The 23174-nt window shown below is 35.3% G+C and overlaps 1 protein-coding gene across 1 annotated transcript in view; it reads left to right on the plus strand.

Annotated features, from left to right (window-relative positions):
- The first annotated feature begins 6717 nt into the window (after positions 1–6717).
- Positions 6718–23174, plus strand: part of LOC132565345 (uncharacterized) — a 31814-nt gene continuing 15357 nt past the window's right edge. Inside the window, exons 1-5 of the mRNA XM_060229993.1 lie at positions 6718–6817; positions 11737–12042; positions 17223–17346; positions 17530–17696; positions 20788–20921. Of these exons, the coding sequence (XP_060085976.1) occupies positions 6718–6817; positions 11737–12042; positions 17223–17346; positions 17530–17696; positions 20788–20921 (831 nt within the window). The remainder of the gene's footprint in view (positions 6818–11736; positions 12043–17222; positions 17347–17529; positions 17697–20787; positions 20922–23174) is intronic.

The following is a 23174-nucleotide window of genomic DNA, read 5'->3' on the forward strand; positions in this document are numbered from 1 at the left end:
TTGAGGCTGGTTTTCCTTTTAGCAGTTGTTAGATACCTTATTGTAAATGATGAGGGAGGCCCATTACATGCTATCCAGAGACATTGGGATGAAGTGTCATGCCCCCAATGGACACAATCACAAAATCAGGGGGGAGATCTGTGTACTTAAGTTCAAAAGAAACTTAAAGGACATCATATCAACAATCAAAGGGCCAAGGGTGCTTATATTAGGTCTGTAGCATGCTGGGATGATCGACCTTGACCATTTTCAAGAACACAGGGACCAAATGTGTTGAAATCTTTAAACAACTTCTTTTCAATAATCTCTAGGTCCAGGGTGCTGATATTGGGATTGTTGTATGCTTACATGAAAAACTTTAAAGTTTGTTCATGTTGTTGACCATGACCCATTTTTAAGGTCACATGTATCAAATATGTCAAAATTTTTAAACAACTTCTTCACAAAAACCACATGGCCCAGGGTCATGATATTAGGCCAGTAGCATGCTGGGATGAAGGGCTACCATGTCCATTTATTTGAATAACCTTGACCTTCATTCAAGGTCACAGGGGTCAAATATGTAACACAACAACAACAAAGAGTGTTATCAGTTCAATGCAATTGAAAATGAAGCCTTTAAATTTAGAAACAAGATACAAGTATTCATATATCAGTTCTGTTCTGTCTGCCCCAATGCTGGGAATGGTGGACAGGTTCTAATAAAACTGTCCAAAGACCTGAAGACCTCAGGTGACTGTGAAGGCCCATTGACCCCATGTTATGGATCAAACCATATGATGTTGCCGGATTCAACCTTGAACAAAAAAGATGGTGCCCAATTTCATCTTTAACAGAATAGATGATGCCTGACTCAGCCTTTCAACAGCAAAGATGGTGTCTGACCCACTATTTACAGAAAAGATGGTGTCTGACCCACTATTTACAGAAAAGATGGTGCCTGACCCACTATTTACAGAAACGACAGTGTCTGACCAACTATTTTCAGAAAAGATAGTGCCTGACCCTTTATTTACAGAAAAAACAGTGCCTGTCCCACTATTGAAAGGAAAGGTGGTGCCTTACTCTACCTTTACAGAAAAGGTGGTGCCTTACTCTACCTTTACAGAAAAGGTGGTGCCTTACTCAACCTTTGCAGAAAGATGGTGCCTGACTCTACCTTTACAGAAAAGATGGTGCCTTACTCTACCTTTACAGGAAGATGGTGCCTTACTCAACCTTTACAGAAAGATGGTGCCTTACTCTACCTTTACAGAAAGATGGTGCCTGACTCAACCTTTACAGAAAGATGGTGCCTTACTCTACTTTTACAGAAAGATGATGCCTTACTCTACCTTTACAGAAAGATGGTGCCTTACTCTACCTTTACAGAAAGATGGTGCCTTACTCTACCTTTACAGAAAAGATTGTGCCTTACTCTACCTTTACAGAAAGATGGTGCCTTACTCTATCTTTACAGAAAGATGATGCCTTACTCTATCTTTACAGAAAGATGGTGCCTGACTCAACCTTTACAAAAAGATGGTGCCTTACTCAACCTTTACAGAAAGATGGTGTCTGACTTAACCTTTACAGAAAGATGATGCCTTACTCTATCTTTACAGAAAGATGGTGCCTTACTCTATCTTTACAGAAAGATGGTGCCTGACTCTATCTTTACAGAAAGATGGTGCCTGACTCAACCTTTACAGAAAGATGGTGCCTGACTCAACCTTTACAGAAAGATGATGCCTTACTCTATCTTTACAGAAAGATTGTGCCTTACTTAACCTTTACAGAAAGATGGTGCCTTATTCAACTTTTAACAGAAAAAAATGGTGCCTGACTCAACCTTTACTGAAATGATGATGTCTGATTAAAATCAAAGACAGAAATTAGATTGAATTCACTTCATACAGCAAATGAGGTCACAAAACCTTTAGACAGACAAACTTAAGGAAATTACTCTATCTTTTCTTTACAGAAAGATGGTGCCTTACTCTATCTTTACAGAAAGATGGTGCCTTGACTCTACCTTTACAGAAAGATGGTGCCTTACTCAACCTTTACAGAAAGATGGTGCCTTTACAGAAAGATGGTGCCTTACTCAACCTTTACAGAAAGATGGTGCCTTACTCAACCTTTACAGAAAGATGATGCCTTACTCTATCTTTACAGAAAGATTGTGCCTTACTTAACCTTTACAGAAAGATGGTGCCTTATTCAACTTTTAACAGAAAAAAATGGTGCCTGACTCAACCTTTACTGAAATGATGATGTCTGATTAAAATCAAAGACAGAAATTAGATTGAATTCACTTCATACAGCAAATGAGGTCACAAAACCTTTAGACAGACAAACTTAAGGAAATTACTCTATCTTTACAGAAAGATGGTGCCTTACTCTATCTTTACAGAAAGATGGTGCCTGACTCTATCTTTACAGAAAGATGGTGCCTTACTCTATCTTTACAGAAAGATGGTGCCTGACTCTACCTTTACAGAAAGATGGTGCCTTACTCAACCTTTACAGAAAGATGGTGCCTTACTCAACCTTTACAGAAAGATGGTGCCTTACTCAACCTTTACAGAAAGATGATGCCTTACTCTATCTTTACAGAAAGATTGTGCCTTACTCATCCTTAAACAGAAAAAAATGGTGCCTGACTCAACCTTTACTGAAATGATGATGTCTGATTAAAATCAAAGACAGAAATTGGATTGAATTCACTTCATACAGCAAATGAGGTCACAAAACCTTTAGACAGACAAACTTAAGGAAATTACTCTATCTTTACAGAAAGATGGTGCCTTACTCTATCTTTACAGAAAGATGGTGCCTGACTCTATCTTTACAGAAAGATGGTGCCTTACTCTATCTTTACAGAAAGATGGTGCCTGACTCTATCTTTACAGAAAGATGGTGCCTGACTCAACCTTTACAGAAAGATGGTGCCTTACTCAACCTTTACAGAAAGATGGTGCCTTACTCAACCTTTACAGAAAGATGATGCCTTACTCTATCTTTACAGAAAGATTGTGCCTTACTCAACCTTTACAGAAAGATGGTGCCTTACTCAACTTTTAACAGAAAAAAATGGTGCCTGACTCAACCTTTACTGAAATGATGATGTCTGATTAAAATCAAAGACAGAAATTGGATTGAATTCACTTCATACAGCAAATGAGGTCACAAAACCTTTAGACAGACAAACTTAAGGAAAGTATGGCTTGTATGAAAATAATATGTTGATTACAACCTACTGAAAGCTTTCACTTTCTTAGTTTTGTTATATATGGCTTAACATGTCTAAATACAGTTCTGATAAAATAGCAGATAATAAAAACTGCTTTGTAAGCAATATGATATGTGCTGATATCTCTCATCTTCATCTGTCTGATCGCACCTGTAGCAACTCTCTTCTTACATGTGAAATTTGTTCTATAAATAGATAAGCTTTAACATCTTGCAGAAAGTGAACATAGACAGAACATAAGAAATTAAACGGGTTAGGATCTCCCTCAGGAAGTCTAGCCTGTAGGATTGGACAGGTTAGGAACTCCCTCAGGAAGTCTAGCCTGTAGGATTGGACAGGTTAGGATCTCCCTCAGGATGTCTAGCCTGTAGGATTGGACAGGTTAGGATCTCCCTCAGGAAGTCTAGCCTGTAGGATTGGACAGGTTAGGATCTCCCTCAGGGAGTCTAGCCTGTAGGATTGGACAGGTTAGGAACTCCCTCAGGAAGTCTAGCCTGTAGGATTGGACAGGTTAGGATCTCCCTCAGGAAGTCTAGCCTGTAGGATTGGACAGGTTAGGATCTCCCTCAGGAAGTCTAGCCTGTAGGATTGGACAGGTTAGGATCTCCCTCAGGAAGTCTAGCCTGTAGGATTGGACAGGTTAGGATCTCCCTCAGGAAGTCTAGCCTGTAGGATTGGACAGGTTAGGATCTCCCTCAGGAAGTCTAGCCTGTAGGATTGGACAGGTTAGGATCTCCCTCAGGAAGTCTAGCCTGTAGGATTGGACAGGTTAGGAACTCCCTCAGGAAGTCGAGACTGTAGGATTGGACAGGTTAGGAACTCCCTCAGGAAGTCTAGCCTGTAGGATTGGACAGGTTAGGAACTCCCTCAGGAAGTCTAGCCTGTAGGATTGGACAGGTTAGGATCTCCCTCAGGAAGTCTAGCCTGTAGGATTGGACAGGTTAGGATCTCACTCAGGAAGTCTAGCCTGTAGGATTGGACAGGTTAGGATCTCCCTCAGGAAGTCTAGCCTGTAGGATTGGACAGGTTAGGAACTCCCTCAGGAAGTCGAGACTGTGGATTGGACAGGTTAGGAACTCCCTCAGGAAGTCTAGCCTGTAGGATTGGACAGGTTAGGATCTCCCTCAGGAAGTCTAGCCTGTAGGATTGGACAGGTTAGGAACTCCCTCAGGAAGTCTAGCCTGTAGGATTTGACAGGTTAGGAACTCCCTCAGGAAGTCTAGCCTGTAGGATTGGACAGGTTAGGATCTCCCTCAGGAAGTCTAGCCTGTAGGATTGGACAGGTTAGGATCTCCCTCAGGAAGTCTAGCCTGTAGGATTGGACAGGTTAGGATCTCCCTCAGGAAGTCTAGCCTGTAGGATTGGACAGGTTAGGAACTCCCTCAGGAAGTCTAGCCTGTAGGATTGGACAGGTTAGGAACTCCCTCAGGAAGTTGAGACTGTAGGATTGAACAGGTTAGGATCTCCCTCTGGAGGTTGAGATTGTAGGATTCAAAGTTTCAGTCTTTTTATTTAGGTTTCCCTTGAACCAAGGTTGTGCCTTTCTGATTTTAGGATTGATAAGAAAAACCAAATGATCGATAAGGGGCCAATTTTGACTTCACAGTAATAAGGATATTAATGCAATTTTTTAAGATGGATTTTCACATTTCAAATAATTAAGAGCAGACAACAGAAGAAAGAATATAAAAGAAGGGAAAAGATTCAACTTTCAATGAACATATGTTATATAGACCAAACAAAAGTGGATGCCAACAACCTGCTGGGATCTCTTATCTTTTCTGTTTCATATTTTCTGGAATTTCACAAGTGTGTGACATGTTTTAAACAATGTTTAGTACTTCTTATATGAAAGGTCAGTGATAATTGAATGATTGTGAAAATACTAGTTATTAATTTTTAAGATATATGAATTTTACTTATCCAGTGTTATTAAGATGATGCTGAAGTATTTAGGATACATTATGAATCAACAAAATGCCCGATACATAGACGAGAATAATATACGAGGATACACAGCCCTCATGGGCCTCTTGTTGAATTGAAAGTGTTGCTAGGTAACTACATGCCACTGATATTTTTGTACTTGTGACAGAATTGACCAATGAAAATTGTTGTGATAGACCAAAGTGAAAAAGAAATGTTTGTATACAACTTTCCGGGAGGTAATTATGATTGATTATGATATTAAAACTTGAGAGAAAAATAAAATTTCCCAAGCAGTTTTGATGAAAATCTAGATGAAATGATAGCTATTATGTGTTGAAAATCTTCATCATGCATGAAAGAAAATGAAGCACATTCTTTATGTTGTGTTTAGGATAACAAGGCTTTGTTCTCACAGACAACTTTCTGTGTTGACAATTTATAACAGATGGAAGGAAAATGGCCCCATTTGGAGCCAGATAAACTTTACAGATAAGAATTTTGTAACATATTTAGCACACAAAAATAACATTAGGCAAAATTCCAAATAGTTTTTGTGAAAGGGATGGAAAAGATCTGTCATGGATGATTACATTTTGATATTCATGCCAAAATATAGGTATATATAAGTAAAAGTGGGTAGTTTTATTGCCTCTGTACTATATACATCTGTCTCAAAAATAAACTACTCTTGTTGGAGTGTATTTAAAAAAGTATAAAATCTCAGCTCTTTACTTCTCATGCAATTTCTCCAAATATTAAGGTAAGGCCTTAATTTGAAATTCTGATGTAATTTACTGAAATTAGATTTTTTGTTTTTATTTCAGTTTCCTTTTGGATTATTTTTATTTTACTATATGTTACTGAAAAGCCATTAAGAGAAGTAAAGATATACCAGAGTAGACAACACAATACATTGTACTTTACAGATTTATGACAGACATGTGGGATACCTAATGTTCTCTAAGATTATAGAAGACTATTTGATGGCATTAGGATAGTCAGCCTCCAACTGAAACGCCTTCATTCTGTCTGAAACAATTTTTCCTACCATTTGGTTTCAGATTTCCACAATGGAATTGCATTTTTATCCAAAACAGTCATTGGCAATTGTTTGCAAAAAAAAATATGTTAGAATTTGTATACATAGACTGTGATTTTAATATGTTTAAGTGATATGACAAATGGCTGTCATGTATACATTTGTGTGCTCATAAAATATTGCTGTCTATGACATCATATAAAATATACATGTATACTATATATATTCAATCAAAACAAAATTTTAGTGATTTGGGTGGGAGAGTGAAGACAATAAATGGATGCTGATGCAGTCTATGTCTCTTTCTTTGATCTATAAGTTCAAAATTAATTTCTTACTATTGTGATAATTATCTCTGTTATACAAAAAAATCAGTTTTTGGATAATTGTGCCTTTTCTGATATTGGTAATACTACTTAAGAATTGATTTTTATTTAACAGAGGCAATTGTGCTGTCAGTTGCTGTAGAATGCAGTGAGCAGCTTACCTAAGGAAGTGTTTGTTTAGAAAGACCATGTATTGGAGGTTTGTTCTGCTTGGCTTTCTGTGGATAATTTGTGGCCAGGTGTGTACATTGGAACCGAAATGTCTTCCGGAGGTTGATATCTCAAAAAGTAAGTCTGAAATTTCATAAATTGTAATCAGTGTCATTTTCATGCTTCAAGTTGACTGTATTTGATACAAAGTTATCGGTGTACCATTAGCTTGAGCAAATCATATAGCAACATATATGCATGTTTTAGTTTTGTGTATGTTTATTTTTCTTATTCAGGAATGTCATGTATATTTAAACATTTTAACATTTTAACATTACTGTGATAAAGCTCAAATTTAATGGGTTTGAAAATCAAACATTTAGATTTTAACTATAGGAAACAGATAGCTAGACTTGTCATGAATTGGTCTGCAAATTTGTTAAAAAGTTAATATGAAATACCAGAAAATGTCATATTCTGAATATGCACCTACCCAAATCATTCATTTATTTCAATTTTATATATACTGTTTCATATTGTACATGCTTATCCATAAATCAGGTGTTTTTAGAATGTATGCTTTAGTACAACCTCCAATAAAGTTACCATGTAAGGCACAGGTGTTTTTAGAATGTGTGCTTTAGTACAACCTCCAATAAAGTTACCATGTAAGGCACATGGTTTGATACTACCTATATGTAGTACTTTGTGTTTGTAAGGAAACTGAGAAATAAAAAGAAGAAGCTGAGAAACAGACCTGTCTGTGCTAATATGTTTGTGTCGTGAGGGCATTTAAATAATAGAAAGTTTTCTTTGACTTTGGAGTATTTATTATTGTATTTCATTAATGAAATTTGAAATTGAGTAATGGATGAATTATACACTTTTAAGTGTTTAGAAATAATTGAAATTAAAGTGATCAAAAACAAAGATATTTCCATTTTATTTGATTGTCTTTATTTTTCTATGCAGGAAACGTCCCAACAGTGATATCAGTTATGTTGTTTGTATCCTCTTAGAGTGGTATCATTGATTTTTTTCTTGAGAAAATCAATATCTTTGTTGGGGAGAAATACAGATGCTTGAAATAGCTCAGGGACATTGATGCCATGTAAGATTTCTGTTTAAAAATGATAACATTATTGACTGGTTAACACAGGCACATTATTGTGAAAAAGATCCAGGGCTTCCAGAGTTGGTAGTAATAAACTCTACAGGACTTATGTGAGGCATAGTGGTTATAGATATCACATAACGAGTATTTGTTGTGTATGCTATTTCTTTCATTTAGGTTAGGGATTTTTTCAGACGTAACGAAATACAACAGCTTTAGTAAGTGTCTTTTTGTAGCTTTGGAAAAATAACTAATGACATTGAATGGAATAGCATATCTAGCAACCTTGATTTTTGTGACCTGTTTCTACCATAATGAAAAAGCTATTTTGAGGATGAACCTATAGTGAATTGCAGCTAAATAATTTGCAAAACTGACAATTTTATAAATAAATGGAAATTTTGTAATTCATTACAAATAACAGCAAATAAATTATAGGTTTGTTATCTTTAAAGCAATAAATTGATAGAAATCCTGTGAAATTATAACAGAAACACTAGTGAACTTCTTATACCATATTTTTAATTTCCGAAAGTGTGTGAAACTCAGTTTCAGTCAAAGAACAACTCAGTTAATCAATAAACAGATTATTAGATATTAGTATGTTTACACAATGATCTGAGCATGGCTCCACACAATGTATTATGGTAGTATTAGAAAACATAGATAAAAACATATTAAGTTTACTTAGTTGATAGAATTTACTCTTAACACCTGAAATATGACAGTTATCTAAGAATATCTGTCAAGTTTTATAGCTGTCTCAAAGACAATTTAGTGGACAGAGAGTTCATCAGATATATGCCAATATCTACAATGAGATATGCATTGACAACAGTATTCAAATGAAAAGTAAATTTGTATCCAGTCCTACACATGATACATTCTATACAAGTTATTATGGATTTGTTATTTGGGGTTGACATTATGTGATCATTCAGAATTCAATAATGGGTAACCTCATTTTATTCAAGCACATGCTATTGTGTAACCTTCACATATTTTCAACTATGTAACACTATTGGTTGGCAGAATTCATTTAAAAAGGAGGTAAATTAATTACTCAGATCATACATGTAGCCTTAACTCTAGATATGCTATTTATTTCACAAAGCTCATAACATTTTTTTTGCATATTAATTCACAGGTATAACATTAACAAGGAAAGCAACATTATTCTGCTTGCCTTGCTTCAATGGCACCTTAATATGACATGGAACTTCAATAGAATCTTAATCTATATAATCACACTGTGAACATATTGATTATAGTAAATGATTGTCTGAAATCAATGAAAGATCATGGATAATTCACCATTGTTGATGTCTTATTGATGTTTTTTCTGATTGGTTGATAACACTCCATATCGCCGCAAGATGTGTTTGTGACGTTGCAGAATATTTTTATTACAATCTAAACATTCTGGTTGTAATTAGTTATGAATTCCAAGGGTGAAATTTAAGCTGGGAGGGTGAAAAATTTCAGTTTATTTTATGACTGTGTCAGTGTTTTGATCATTCTTCCTTGAAGATGCTCATGGGTGCTATTGGACAAATACTCACATAGGCATTATGTGTAAGTTTCTTTATCAAAGAAACTGATACTCTTTGTTAAACATCACCAGTATAATTAGTAACTTTGAATATATATGATGAAATAAAGAACTTCATCATTGTAGGTTTTTAAAATTCCTGATGTGTATCCAGAATAACGAGTTAACATGTACAGTATCTTTCTGCTTATACAGTTCATTTGATAAACACTTAGATTTATAACCAAGAGTTATTTACAGACACACTGGTTCCACAAATTATAATTCACAACAGTTTTCTAGCTCAATGGGCAAAAGATGCCTGTTGGATTATAATTACAGTGGTACGTGCTTACCTGCATGTTCAGTCAGGGAGATGTCAACTTTTTTCCCGACTTTTTTCCCGAGAGTTCAGGATCATGATTTTGCAAGGTGCATACTGAGAGGAAGGATGCTTCACACACTGCATGGCCAAATATGCCATACTTTTATATTTTGTTTAATTGACATGCCTTTGTTTCAAGGATTTGAAAAAAGGTTTCTATTTCAATATTTTAAACTATTTTTGACATAATAGTCTTCAAACTACATTACAAGCAACTTACATACAACTATATAATAATGTTTTCACTGGTAGGTAGGTGTTGTTTCAAGACTTTAATTCTTCTTGTGACTGTTTACATCCAGACGTAGACTCTGTAAAGTACATCCACTTTCTTGTCTTCCTACCTGATTACCTTGAAGGATTCTCAAGTTAAAATAAGAATCGGGTGCTTGTTATTTTCTTTTTTTCTGTTTTACTGATCCCAAAAAGGTAACCACTTCTGCTTCTGAAGATAGGATTGGGACATTATTCTCTCCTGATATTGCCAATTTGACTTCATTTGCTGGTCCTCTAATTGCATATGTAGGTTTCCCTTGGTCTCTAGGCAGGTAAAGGTTATCATTGCTATCTTTGCAAAGAAATGTTCTAATGTCTTATCATCAAGAGCAAAAACAGAGACAAGAAGGGAAAAGATCCAAATTTCATAGAGCATATAAAGATCAAACAATGGTGGGCACCAAGATCCGTCTGGGATCTCTTGTATTATATAGACATCATGTCGGAGATAGATATTCCCTTACAATTAGATATAACCTACCATTAGATATACCTACAGTTAGATATAACCTACCATTAGGTAACCCTACAATTAGATATAACCTACCATTAGATATACCTACAGTTAGATATAACCTACCATTAGATATAACCTACCATTAGATATAACCTACAATTAGATATACCTACAATTAGATATAACCTACCATTAGATATAACCTACCATTAGATATACCTACAGTTAGATATAACCTACCATTAGATATAACCTACAATTAGATATAACCTACCATTAGATATACCTACAGTTAGATATAACCTACCATTAGATATAACCTACCATTAGATATAACCTACAATTAGATATACCTACAATTAGATATAACCTACCATTAGATATACCTACAGTTAGATATAACCTACCATTAGAAATACCTACAGTTAGATATAACCTACCATTAGATATACCTACAGTTAGATATAACCTACCATTGGATATACCTACCATTAGATATAAACTACCATTAGATATACCTACAGTTAGATATAAACTACCATTAGATATACCTACAGTTAGATATAACCTACCATTAGATATACCTACAGTTAGATATACCTACAGTTAGATATAAACTACCATTAGATATACCTACAGTTAGATATAACCTACCATTAGATATACCTACAATTAGATATAAACTACCAGTTAGATATAACCTACCATTAGATATACCTACAGTTATATATAACCTACCATTGGATATACCTACCATTAGATATCCCTACAATTAGATATAACCTACAATTAGATATAACCTACCATTAGATATACCTACAGTTAGATATAACCTACCATTAGGTAACCCTACAATTAGATACAACCTACCATTAGGTAACCCTACAATTAGATATAACCTACCATTAGATATCCCTACAATTAGATATAACCTACTATTAGATATCCCTACCATTAGATATTCCTTGCTGTTACATATTCCCTACCATTATATTTATCCCGTCTATGAGAGATTTTCCCTGGCATTTGCTATCCCCTTACCATTAGATATATCCCTACCATTAGATGTTCTCTACTGTTAGAGAATACCAGATTACCTGGCAATAATATCTGACATAGAATTTCTCATGATACTTATTTCTCTGTTATTGTAACAGTAATATCCTGCCTAGTGTTCAATAACAAAAAGAGTTTTACAATATAGCCTGATTTTATACTCCCAACACTTCACCAGAAAAACAGGAATAGTAATTTATACCTTTATCAATAGAAGTACACTTGATGCGTGTTTCAGAAAATGGTGTCACCCCTGACGACCCGTTTGTGTATTTCGGTGAGCACATTAACCTAAACTGCACCGTGTCCACGAAACAGCTTCCTAACAATTCAGTGCTGATATTTTTGACAAAGCGCGATGACGGAAAAGTGGAAGAAGTTGAAAACACAATTTTGATCAAAACTGATTCGACACTAACCATAACCATTAATGAAACAATCACAACGCCTGTCAAAATGACCTCCAAATCGGTAAACTACCGATGCAGACTACTGTGTGAGTCAGGCAGCCAAGAAGTAGGAAATCAGTATGTTACAATAGATAGTAAGGAATCCTTTTTTATTTCTTTTTGTATGCTTTTAAGTTGTGTTCTTCATGTTGTTTTGTTTTTTTCGTCTTATATGTTGGCATGTTTCATTACATTTACACAAAAAGGCTTCTGTTGGATATAGGTCAAAGTTAACCTGGTGCAAACCAAACATACCTAAACTTAATACATCAAAAAAGTTTACACTGATTCTCAGGTGATGTGAAACTACTGTTATGATGAACTCCAGGACTGAGAAAGCCAGTTCCCTACAGAACCCCAGGGGACATAGTTAATTAGTTTATAGTGTATGTTATTTGTTAGGGAGTCATTATTAATGAGAAATTTGTTTTCTAGGGGACTTTTAAAGTTGTAACAGAATTATCTATACCTATAAAATTCCAACGTTATCTATGGTAAAACATTACCCAACAAGAATATTTTAGAAATTAAATTTCACATTAAAAGGATTTTCCATTTAGAACTTTGACCTGTTTCTATATTGAGTTGCTAGTCTGAACTAATGCTTAGGAGTGTTTACTAATAATAGGCACCTGCACAAACCTGACTTGTCCAGGACAAAGGTTGCAGTGTCCTTGACATTTTAGATAATAATCAATATACTCACTCCAGACAATGATACAAAGTTACAAAGTTATATTAATCATGCTGAGTATTATGTGCCATGAGTCCTTTTTTTTTAAAAACAAAATTCAGGATAACGATTAAACATCTTGTCAAAATTTCACAAAATTAATACTGTTTAAAGGATTGTGAATCTGGGGTTTATATTTGATGCAACATTATATAAGTCATCACATTCATAAATCATTTTCGAAACAATTCAAATTTTCTTTCAGCTAAATGATTTACAATTTTGCAATGTTTGTCACAATAAGCACATGCCTTGCAATAAGCTCACCCTTTCTGTTGTAGTTGAGTAAGAATTTCTAGATAATATATAGCATTGTCCTAAAATACTCCCACTCCCTACATTAACATCTTTACTCTTTGGGTTTGTTAATTGATTATTATGGTATATCACAGTGGCCTCTCTAGCAGATTGATTTTCATGTGATCCAGTAAATGATTGACAGATGAACAAAACGTGGTAAAAAAGGATTGAAATATGAAAAAAGGCATATGAAGAATTTGAATGAGAACAGCTAAAAAAAAAAAAAAATAGGAAAAGGGGAGAATAGATGAAACAAAGGAAACAAAAGGTGGCAATTGGTGAGGATAAAAAGGAATCTAGTAAAAAGGAAATGAATATGAAAAAAGGAATAGGGTAGATAGGAAAGGAATAGACAGGAAAGGAATAGGTTAGATAGGAATGGGATAGGACAGGAATAGGATAGATAGGAAAGGAATAAGGCAGAAGGGATAGATGGGAAAGGAATAGGATAGATAGGAATAGGATTAGGCAGAAGGAATAGGATAGATAGGAAAGGAATAGGATTAGGCAGAAGGGATAGATGGGAAAGGAATAGAATAGATAGGAAAGGAATAGGATTAGACAGAAGGGATATATGGGAAAGGAATAGAATAGTTAGAAATGGGATAGGACAGGAATAGGATAGATAGGAAAGGAGTATATAGGAAAGGAAGAGGATAGGTAGGAAAAGAATAGATAGGAAAGGAATAGGATAGGTAGGAAAAGAATAAACAGCAAAGGAATAGGAAAGATAGGAATGGGATAGGACAGGAATAGGATAGATAGGAAAGGAATAGGATAGGTAGTAAAAGAATAGATAGAAAATGAATAGGATAGGTAGGAAAGGAATAGGATTGATAGGAAAAGAATAGGATAGATAGGACAGGAATAGGATAGATAGGAAAGAAATAAGGCAGAGAGGATAGAAATAGGGAAGAAAAGGGATATGATTATCATAAAAAATATAGGAATGGAGAAAAAAGATAGGAATAGGATGGGAGGAAATAGGGTAGAAGGAATATGAATAGGGATTAGTAGACAGGAATATGGTGGACAAAAATGATAAAAAGTTAGGAATGGAACAGAAGGGATTTGAATACCCATGATATAAAAAAGTATATCAACTAAAGTAAAGAAAAGATGCTGAAATGGAAAGAATAGCATTACTAGGATGGGAATAGGGTAGAATAGATAAAAATAAGATAAAGCAAGAATAGGAATAGGGTTATAAGGTAGGAACTAGATAGTAAGAATAGGAATAGGGTTATAAGGTAGGAACTGGGTAGAAAGGATAGGAATAGAGTTAAAAGGTAGGAACTGGGTAGAAAGAATAGGAATAGGGTTATAAGGTAGGAACTTGATAGAAAGGATAGGAATAGGGTTATAAGGTAGGAACTGGGTAGAAAGGATAGGAATAGGGTTATAAGGTAGGAACTGGAGAGAAAGGATAGGAATAGGGTTAAAAGGTAGGAACTGGGTAGAAAGAATAGGAATAGGGTTATAAGGTAGGAACTGGGTAGAAAGAATAGGAATAGGGTTATAAGGTAGGAACTTGATAGAAAGGATAGGAATAGGGTTATAAGGTAGGAACTGGGTAGAAAGGATAGGAATAGGGTTATAAAGTAGGAACTGGGTAGAAAGGATCGGAATAGGGTTATAAGGTAGGAACTGGGTAGAAAGGATAGGAATAGGGTTATAAGGTAGGAACTAGATAGAAAGGATAGGAATAGGGTTATAATGTAGGAACTGGAGAGAAAGGAGATAGGTATAGGTTTATAAGGTAGGAACTGGAGAGAAAGGATTTGTAGAAAAGTACTGGAAATATCGCAAACTTCATGTATATGTCTTCCTTGGTTCCAAGTTGTTCTCATTCAATATTTGTCTGCTCAAGAAAACAAAATGGCAGCCCACAGACCATCTTGGATTTTGATAGTTGTAGATCATAATTGCTATTTCTCAGAAAATCTTCGATTTTGTTGATAGGGTTCCCTTGTAAGGTCTTGAATGAAGCCAATAAAGGTAATTCAGTTGTGCATGCCCAGTGAAGATCCCTCGGGTTTCTTATATATATATATATATATATATTTCTTATAGATATAAAATCTATCACCAAATTCAACCTCTACTACCTCTACCACCTGTACCACAAACTCACTTTGATAGGGACTACTTTTGATAGGGACTACTTTGAATAGGGACTACTTTGGATAGGAACTACATTGAATAGGGACTACTTTGGATAGGGACTACTTTGGATAGGGACTACATTTGATAGGGACTACTTTGGATAGGATAGGGATTACTTTGGATAGGGACTGGGACTACTTTGGATAGGGACTACTTTGGATAGGGACTGGGACTACTTTGGATAGGGACTACTTTGGATAGGATAGGGACTACTTTGGATTGGGACTACCTTGGATAGGGACTACATTGAACAGGGACTACTTTGAATAGGGACTACTTACTTTGGATAGGATAGGGACTACTTTGGATAGGGACTACTTTGAAAAGGGACTACTTTGGATAGGAACTACATTGAATAGGGACTACTTTGGATAGGGACTACATTGAACAGGGACTACTTTGAATAGGGACTACTTTGGATTGGGACTACTTTGGATAGGATAGGGACTACTTTGGATTGGGACTACTTTGGATAGGGACTACATTTGATAGGGACTACTTTGGATAGGATAGGGATTACTTTGGATAGGGACTACTTTGAATAGGGACAACATTGAATAGGGACTACTTTGGATAGGATAGGGACTACTTAGGGACTACTTTGGATAGGGACTACTTTGGATAGGATAGAGACTACTTTGGATAGGATAGGGATTACTTTGGATAGGGACTACTTTGAATAGGGACAACATTGAATAGGGACTACTTTGGATAGGATAGGGATTACTTTGGATAGGGACTACATTGAATAGGGACTACTTTGGATAGGGACTACTTTGGATAGGGACTACATTGAATAGGGACTACTTTGGATAGGGACTACTTTGAATAGGGACTACATTGAATAGGGACTACTTTGGATAGGGACTACTTTGGATAGGGTAGGGACTACTTTGGATTGGGACTACTTTGGATAGGGACTACTTTGGATAGGATAGGGACTATATTGAATAGGGACTACTTTGGATAGGGACTACATTGAATAGGGACTACTTTGGATAGGATAGGGATTACTTTGGATAGGGACTACTTTGGATAGGATAGGGATTACTTTGGATAGGGACTACTTTTGATAGGGACTACTTTGGATAGGGACTACTTTGGATAGGATAGGGATTACTTTGGATAGGGACTACTTTGGATAGGATAGGGATTACTTTGGATAGGGACTACTTTGGATGGGGACTATTTTGGTTGAAACACTAGCTCTTTGACTACTTTAGTTGTGCATCTTTGCTAGGGATAATTGATTTTATGACCAACCAAGAAGCTGAGAAACATAGTGGTCTGTGTTATTGTGGTTGTATCCTTGGGGAAGACAATTTACCTGATTGTTTTGGATGGTATGTGATGGGCCTCCATTAAGTTGTTCAGTGAGGAAACTACCAATATTATTAATTATACCAAGAAATTGAAACTCTTTTTTCCTAATTATTTTGTGGGATGGTAATAATTCTTTTTCTTTTTTGGTGATAATCACAATATTTTTGAGAAATAATTCAGCATAATTGATCCTTCAGCTCCAAATCTTGAATGCTTTTGGTATTTCACTCAAATCTCTTTGTTGATGAATTGAATTATTTTACATGCAATATTTTGACCTTTGAGATTTGAAGTTTTTTGTTAAGATAATTAAAAACTTTTTTGTTTTCCTTTGATGGAACACAAAATAACAGAGTGTGATAACTAAACTCAGTCTCACTGGTGTATAATTCATACAGGTTTTACTTTTGAAACAATAAAATTTTCATTACTGGATAATTGGCAGTTAAAATAGAACATTAAATATATTCAAGTAAAAAGATGACAAGGTATTCAAGAGGACAATAACTACACAATTACTAAGAACATTTTTGTGGCATGTTTGTTTGATATAAACTTCAACATTTTTCAAACAAACACCCATAAAACATCGTTAAAACCAAAGTAGTTTGTAATTATGCATATAATAATAACTTTAAGATATTCCATGGAAGTAATTTTTGTTGATTTCACATTTGTATTGATGCATGATATTACTGGAATCCATGAGTTGTGATACCTTGTACTGGAGTGTTATATGTTGTCTATTGATAGGTCCACCACAAACACCTGAGAACCTGTCTTGTATTAATTACAACTGGAAACGCCTCATCTGTCATCTTAACTACGGAACACATTACCGCAGTAATCAGATCAACATCACTTGGGAATGGACAGTGTGAGTAACAACCTTGACTTTAATCAATGTCAAGGTGGCTGTGTTTTTCAGTGTAATGAAGGTTTGTCTTACATAATTACTACTTTTTTAAAAATTAACAGGTATGTGTTATTGATATCAGGTACAATGTATGTTCAAAACTATTGAATTTTTTTGTCATTTTATTGATTGTTGATATTTCAGTGACACCATGTGGTCAAAATGTCCTAATTTGGAGACCACAGCTGTTGGAGCCAAATGTACTTGGACAGCTGTTCAATTTGGAGTCTTTGCTTTTCGTATCAATATCACAAACGATAAGCGACAGGACGACCAACCTGTTGTCAATATCCTTAAAATAAAACCTCCAGGTAAGCTTGTTCGAAAATCAACAATATTATGTATATAAATACCTTTTATTTGTGCAGAAACACTGTTACTACACAGCGAAGTGATTGCTGTTCATATCTGATAAATGAAAATGTAACAAAAAAATTGGAGTATTAAGCTGTTATAATTGATATACCAATGGGATAAGAAATTAAAACAGAAACATTTCATTGTCCATTCACAGTAGATATTCAAACTGAACCAAAACAGTCAATGTTTCTGTTTTTAAGTCCATTGTTAACAGATGTTGGGTTTTTCAAATCCCACTTCATCCACCATCTGTGGACAAACAGTTATTTTAATTCGTCCTTAAATCTTGTAGCCATGTTCCCCTTGGTTCCTTTCTGTTCCTAACTGTTTTCAGGAATGATTAGAAAATCAAAATTATTAACAGATGGCTGAGAGTATGATCTTTGATTTCAAAAGTTAAAGCTTCTTATCACTCTCTCAGATACCGATCTAAAACTCCTGTTGGTCTCTACTTGTGCCAAACAATTTTCGAGGATAAGATGGAAAAGAAAATTTCTTGATAGGAAGTCTGTCATCGCTATTCTCTTGAAAAGCTCAAATATCGTATGAAGGTTTCTATTTTGGAATTTTGAAAGATGTAATTTTGTATGGCTATTCCTTCAAATAGTATCTGGTGGATTGTCATTAAATATCCTCTGTAGGTCCCTCATTGTCTTACATTTGGCTAAACTAATTTTGAAATGGATACAAAGAGCCAGAAGGCAGCCATCATGGATTGTGGTAGCCATAGATTGTACTGATTACTTTTTCTTTAGAAATGTCGGTTTAATTTTTAACTGATTGGACATACAGATGGCTCACAGATATCCATTTGATCGTTACCATTTGTCAGAAATTAGCGGATAGTTTCCTTTGTTTAATAAGGTTTCTGCAGGAATTATTCACTTGTCATTGAAAACATAATTTCACTAAAATGGCAAAGAAGTAGAAGAAGGAAAAGATTAAAACATTCCTAGAATCAATAATTTAGATCACACAATGTTAAGTGCCAAGATTTCTGCAGGATTTCCTTCTTAATTTCCTTGTCTTTTAATTAAAACACATTATCGTCTTGGCATTTTTAAGTTTCTTTTCATCCATGACCTGTCCATCTCTTAGGTAGTCCCAATTGTCTTTATTATTCCTCCCTACTTAGTAAAGGTGAGAAGGTATGTAGGAATCAATTTGTATGTGCATGTATGTGTTTGATGCATGCTTGCAAAGTTTGTGTACAAGATATCTCATGAACCTCACACCTTATTTAGTTCATATTCACACCATAGCAGTGCATTGTCTAATTCTATACCTGATTAGATGTCGGAGGTCATTCTTCATAGTTAAATTGTCACACTTGACAACAATTGAAATAAAACATTTGTGTACAAGATGTCTCATGAACCCCTCAACAGATTCAGTTCATATTTACACCAATGTAGCAGAACATCATCATGTTCTACACCTGATTATTTATTAGAGGTCGTGGGTCATTGCCTCAAGTCAAAGGTCACTCTTGATCTCTTTTTAATAAATCCTGGTGTACAAGATATGTCATGGCCAGTATTTATGCGAGCCCTTCTCACTTTGTTTTTATTTCTCCAATACTGCATATAAAGATTATCTTCTCGCATGAAACTTTTTTATTTCAATCAAATTCTCAAGATGGTGACCAGCAGCCATTTTGGACTTTGCATTTGCAGTTTGTTAACACTATTTCTGAATAACCAAAGACAGAATCTTCTTGAAACTTTATGAACATGTTCATTATGTTTCTTAGTTGTATGTTCCATGTTTAAGTTTGATTAGCCATTTTGGATTCTATTTTTGAATTTATTATTGCTTTTTCCAAGAACTACCAAAGGGATCATTGAAAAAATTTGTGTATATGTTTACTTCCTTGTTGTGCAAACCACTTAGTAAACGTTGGATATTGACATATGAGACACTGTTGATATTACTATCAATATAGCGAAATAAGAGGCAATATTACCAGAAATGATATCAAACATATCCAGGATAAATGAAAGTCATGCAATGTTTGGAATTGAAATTTCTTTCTTGTTAAACCTTTATGTAAGGCAATATATATTGCTGTGTTAGAGACAACAACACAATAACATTTGCTGTCACCTAGGAATCCATTAGAAAGAAGATAAACTTGTATCTTTGATAAAGCCAAATATATATGTGATATCAGATCTTTGAAACAGGAACATTAATATTTTTCAAACAAATGGGGGCAGATCTGGAGACATGATGGTGTGCAAATAAGAAAAAACTTTAATTTATCCAAGCATGTGAGAAATCCTATTTTAAGGTCACCTGAGCTCATGGTGACTTATTGCGATCATATTTCGTCTGGCAGCATGCCTCATCCCTTGCGTGTTAACTTTTTACATTTTTGACATTTTTCAAGGTTCACATTGGCGGGTTCTAACCAGACTTGGTCGATGGCATCAATACCTGAAGTGGCATCAAAAGTGCAAAGTTAATGGTCCCCAATCTTCAGGGGGCGCAGGAAAACTATAAATAATAATAATTTTTCTTCTCTACTGGGGTACTTTAGTGAAACAAATATTTCTGTATTGTTGTAAGTTCTAGATATGCTCTACAGAAATTGCAAAATCTGTGGCCTCTGCGTATATTGTTCCGCTACCTGGGATGGGGCAAATGTTTGGCATTGCAAAAATCCTGAAAAAGCGAATAAGTGCAACTTTTGTATTGGCATATGCTTTGAAAAGTTGTAGGGATTGATGCAAGGTTTGCCTTCACAAACTTTCATGGTCATGAGGTCAAAGGTAAAAGATCATTTGCACTTGGAATACAACCAATTTTCTCCAAAACCTTGAACTTTTTGTGCAGACATACATTTGGATTTCTTTTTTCCTTCCACAGAAGAAAAATGCAGAATATTTAAGCAAAGTTTCAATGTCACAATATCTGAAGTTAATGGCCTCTTCTCTTCAAATCTCAGGTTACTGTTAAGGCCTCTCAGGCCCCTTGTGTTATTAGTTCTATTGAAAGTGAAATTCTTTGTGATTTACATTTTCGTATTCATGTTCACAGTTAAACCTGAGAAGGTAACAAATGTCGCCTACCAGGCTAATGCTACAGTTGCCAGTCTCACCTGGAGCCACAGCACTAATAGCAAGAATCTTCTCTACAACTTACACTACTGCTCCAAGTGGCATTCTTGCAAGGTAAGATTGTAGGTTATAAGTTGAAGCACACTTGTAAGGTAAGGTCAGAGTTCAGCAGAATGGTCAATGTTCATGGGGAAGACAGTGTCAGAGATTTACAGTCAAAATTCACCTGTAAGTTTAAGTTAGAGGTCATAAGTTTGGTGAAAGTTCACCTGTAATGTAAGCTCAGAACTCCGCAACATGGTCAAAGCTCACCTGTAATGTAAGGTCAGATCTTAGCAACATGGTCAAAGTTCACCTGTAATGTAAGGTCAGAACTCAGCAACATGGTCAAAGTTCACCTGTAATGTAAGGTCAGAACTCAGCAACAGCATGTTCACCTGTAATGTAAGGTCAGAACTTAGCAACATGGTCAAAGCTCACCTGTAATGTAAGGTCAGAACTCAGCAACATGGTCAAAGTTCACCTGTAATGTAAGGTCCGAACTCAGCAACATGGTTGAAGCTCACCTGTAATGTAAGGTCAGAACTCAGCAACATGGTCAAAGCTCACCTGTAATGTAAGGTCAGAACTCAGCAACATGGTCAAAGTTCACCTGTAATGTAAGGTCAGAACTCAGCAACATGGTCAAAGTTCACCTGTAATGTAAGGTCAGAACTCAGCAACATGGTCAAAGTTCACCTGTAATGTAAGGTCAGAACTTAGCAACATGGTCAAAGTTCACCTGTAGTGTAAGGTCAGAACTCAGCAACATGGTCAAAGTTCACCTGTTCAACTATTTTAAACATGTCAATTTCTTGTATATTGAAAACATTTCATTCCATAGTAAAGGCATTAGAAATAACCATTGTTGCTTTATTCCTTGGACATGAGCATCTTACAAGAGAACATATTCTGGAGCACAACAAGAAACATTTATTGACCAGTGGGCGATTGTCATACTTGACTGATCACAAGCTCTAGAGAATCTCCTACTGTGGTCAGAAGAAGCAAAGTTCATGAGCATAGCCCAGGCTGACACAGTAAGATCTTTTCTTGGAAGCAATAATGATTGGAAGATTACGAAAGCCATCATGGATAGTCTTTCCTGACTGGAGGAAGATGACCTTGTTGATTGAGGGTTTAGGAATGTTTTGCCAGATTTGGAGTCATAGGGTGTGTATCTAAAACCTGGGCACACTCAACATGATGACCTACAAGCCAACCTTGAAAGATCCATAAGTAAACCAGATGGGTAAATAGGTTATTTAAGCAATGGCTGTTTTTCAAAACAACTGTTTCATTGATGTCATCGAGACACTCGCAAGATTGGTAACAACCTGCCTTAATGGAATTCAAGGACCCAAATATGTTAGAACACAAGAGCAAGATGCAAGATGTCAAAATGAAAACGGTGTCCTACTGGACAGAAAACCATGGGGGTATGTGCCCTAATAGGCAGTATCCTGTACTATTTAGGATACTACATGCATTTGGAAACCAGTAAGCCTTTGCATCCAAAAGTAAAAAGGTTTAAGAAAAACCTCAAGTAATGTAGATTTTGCTACCAACCTTCATCTTTAAGGCATTAGGTATGGTCGACTTGGATAATTAGAACTACATTACTGTACAATGTAGAGGGACACTGACATGGCCAATCAAATTCTAAGACCAAGAAGCCTTATTAGATTCCAGATTAGGTTTAATGTGTATACCAACTTGAATCTATCATTTAGCATTCTTGTAAGAATATTGATTCAAATTTAATTCAATAGTGAATCTGACCTCTGTTCGACCACAAGGGCATGACTTAAGAGGGAAATTATATCCGAAGTTGTTTGTCATATTTTAGATTTTTTATTAAATTGCTGAATAGCTAAATTAGCCAGGTGAGCAGTGCAGGACCCTTGGGCCTCTTGTTCACTGAACAATATTTCAATGCTTTTCCTTAATGTATTCATAGCAATATTGTCAATCAATTTTAATTACTTTGCACAAAACTCCTAATTGCTATTTTTGGGCAATTTATTTTATACTGTTTGAAGATGTTTTTAAGCATATAATTACGAATGTTCTCCAATAGGAAGTTGTATTTCTAACCTTCAGGTAAAAAGAGCATGATCATTATTAAGATCCATCACATTTTTACCTCCTGTTTTCAATGTATTCAAAACTGTGACTTCTTGCTTTGCATATATGATATCCAACATGTTATTATCAGCATGTTCATGTTTAGTTTTCTTTTAAAAAATGGAGAAATGATATCGTAGCATTTTCCCCAAAAACCATATATTTTTTTTTCATTTTTGGCAAAAAATGGGCACTATGATT

This window comes from Ylistrum balloti, unplaced genomic scaffold (genome assembly GCF_031769215.1).
Source record: "Ylistrum balloti isolate Yb309-2 unplaced genomic scaffold, AGI_CSIRO_Ybal_v1 Utg369716, whole genome shotgun sequence".
In the NCBI taxonomy this organism is placed as follows: domain Eukaryota; kingdom Metazoa; phylum Mollusca; class Bivalvia; order Pectinida; family Pectinidae; genus Ylistrum; species Ylistrum balloti.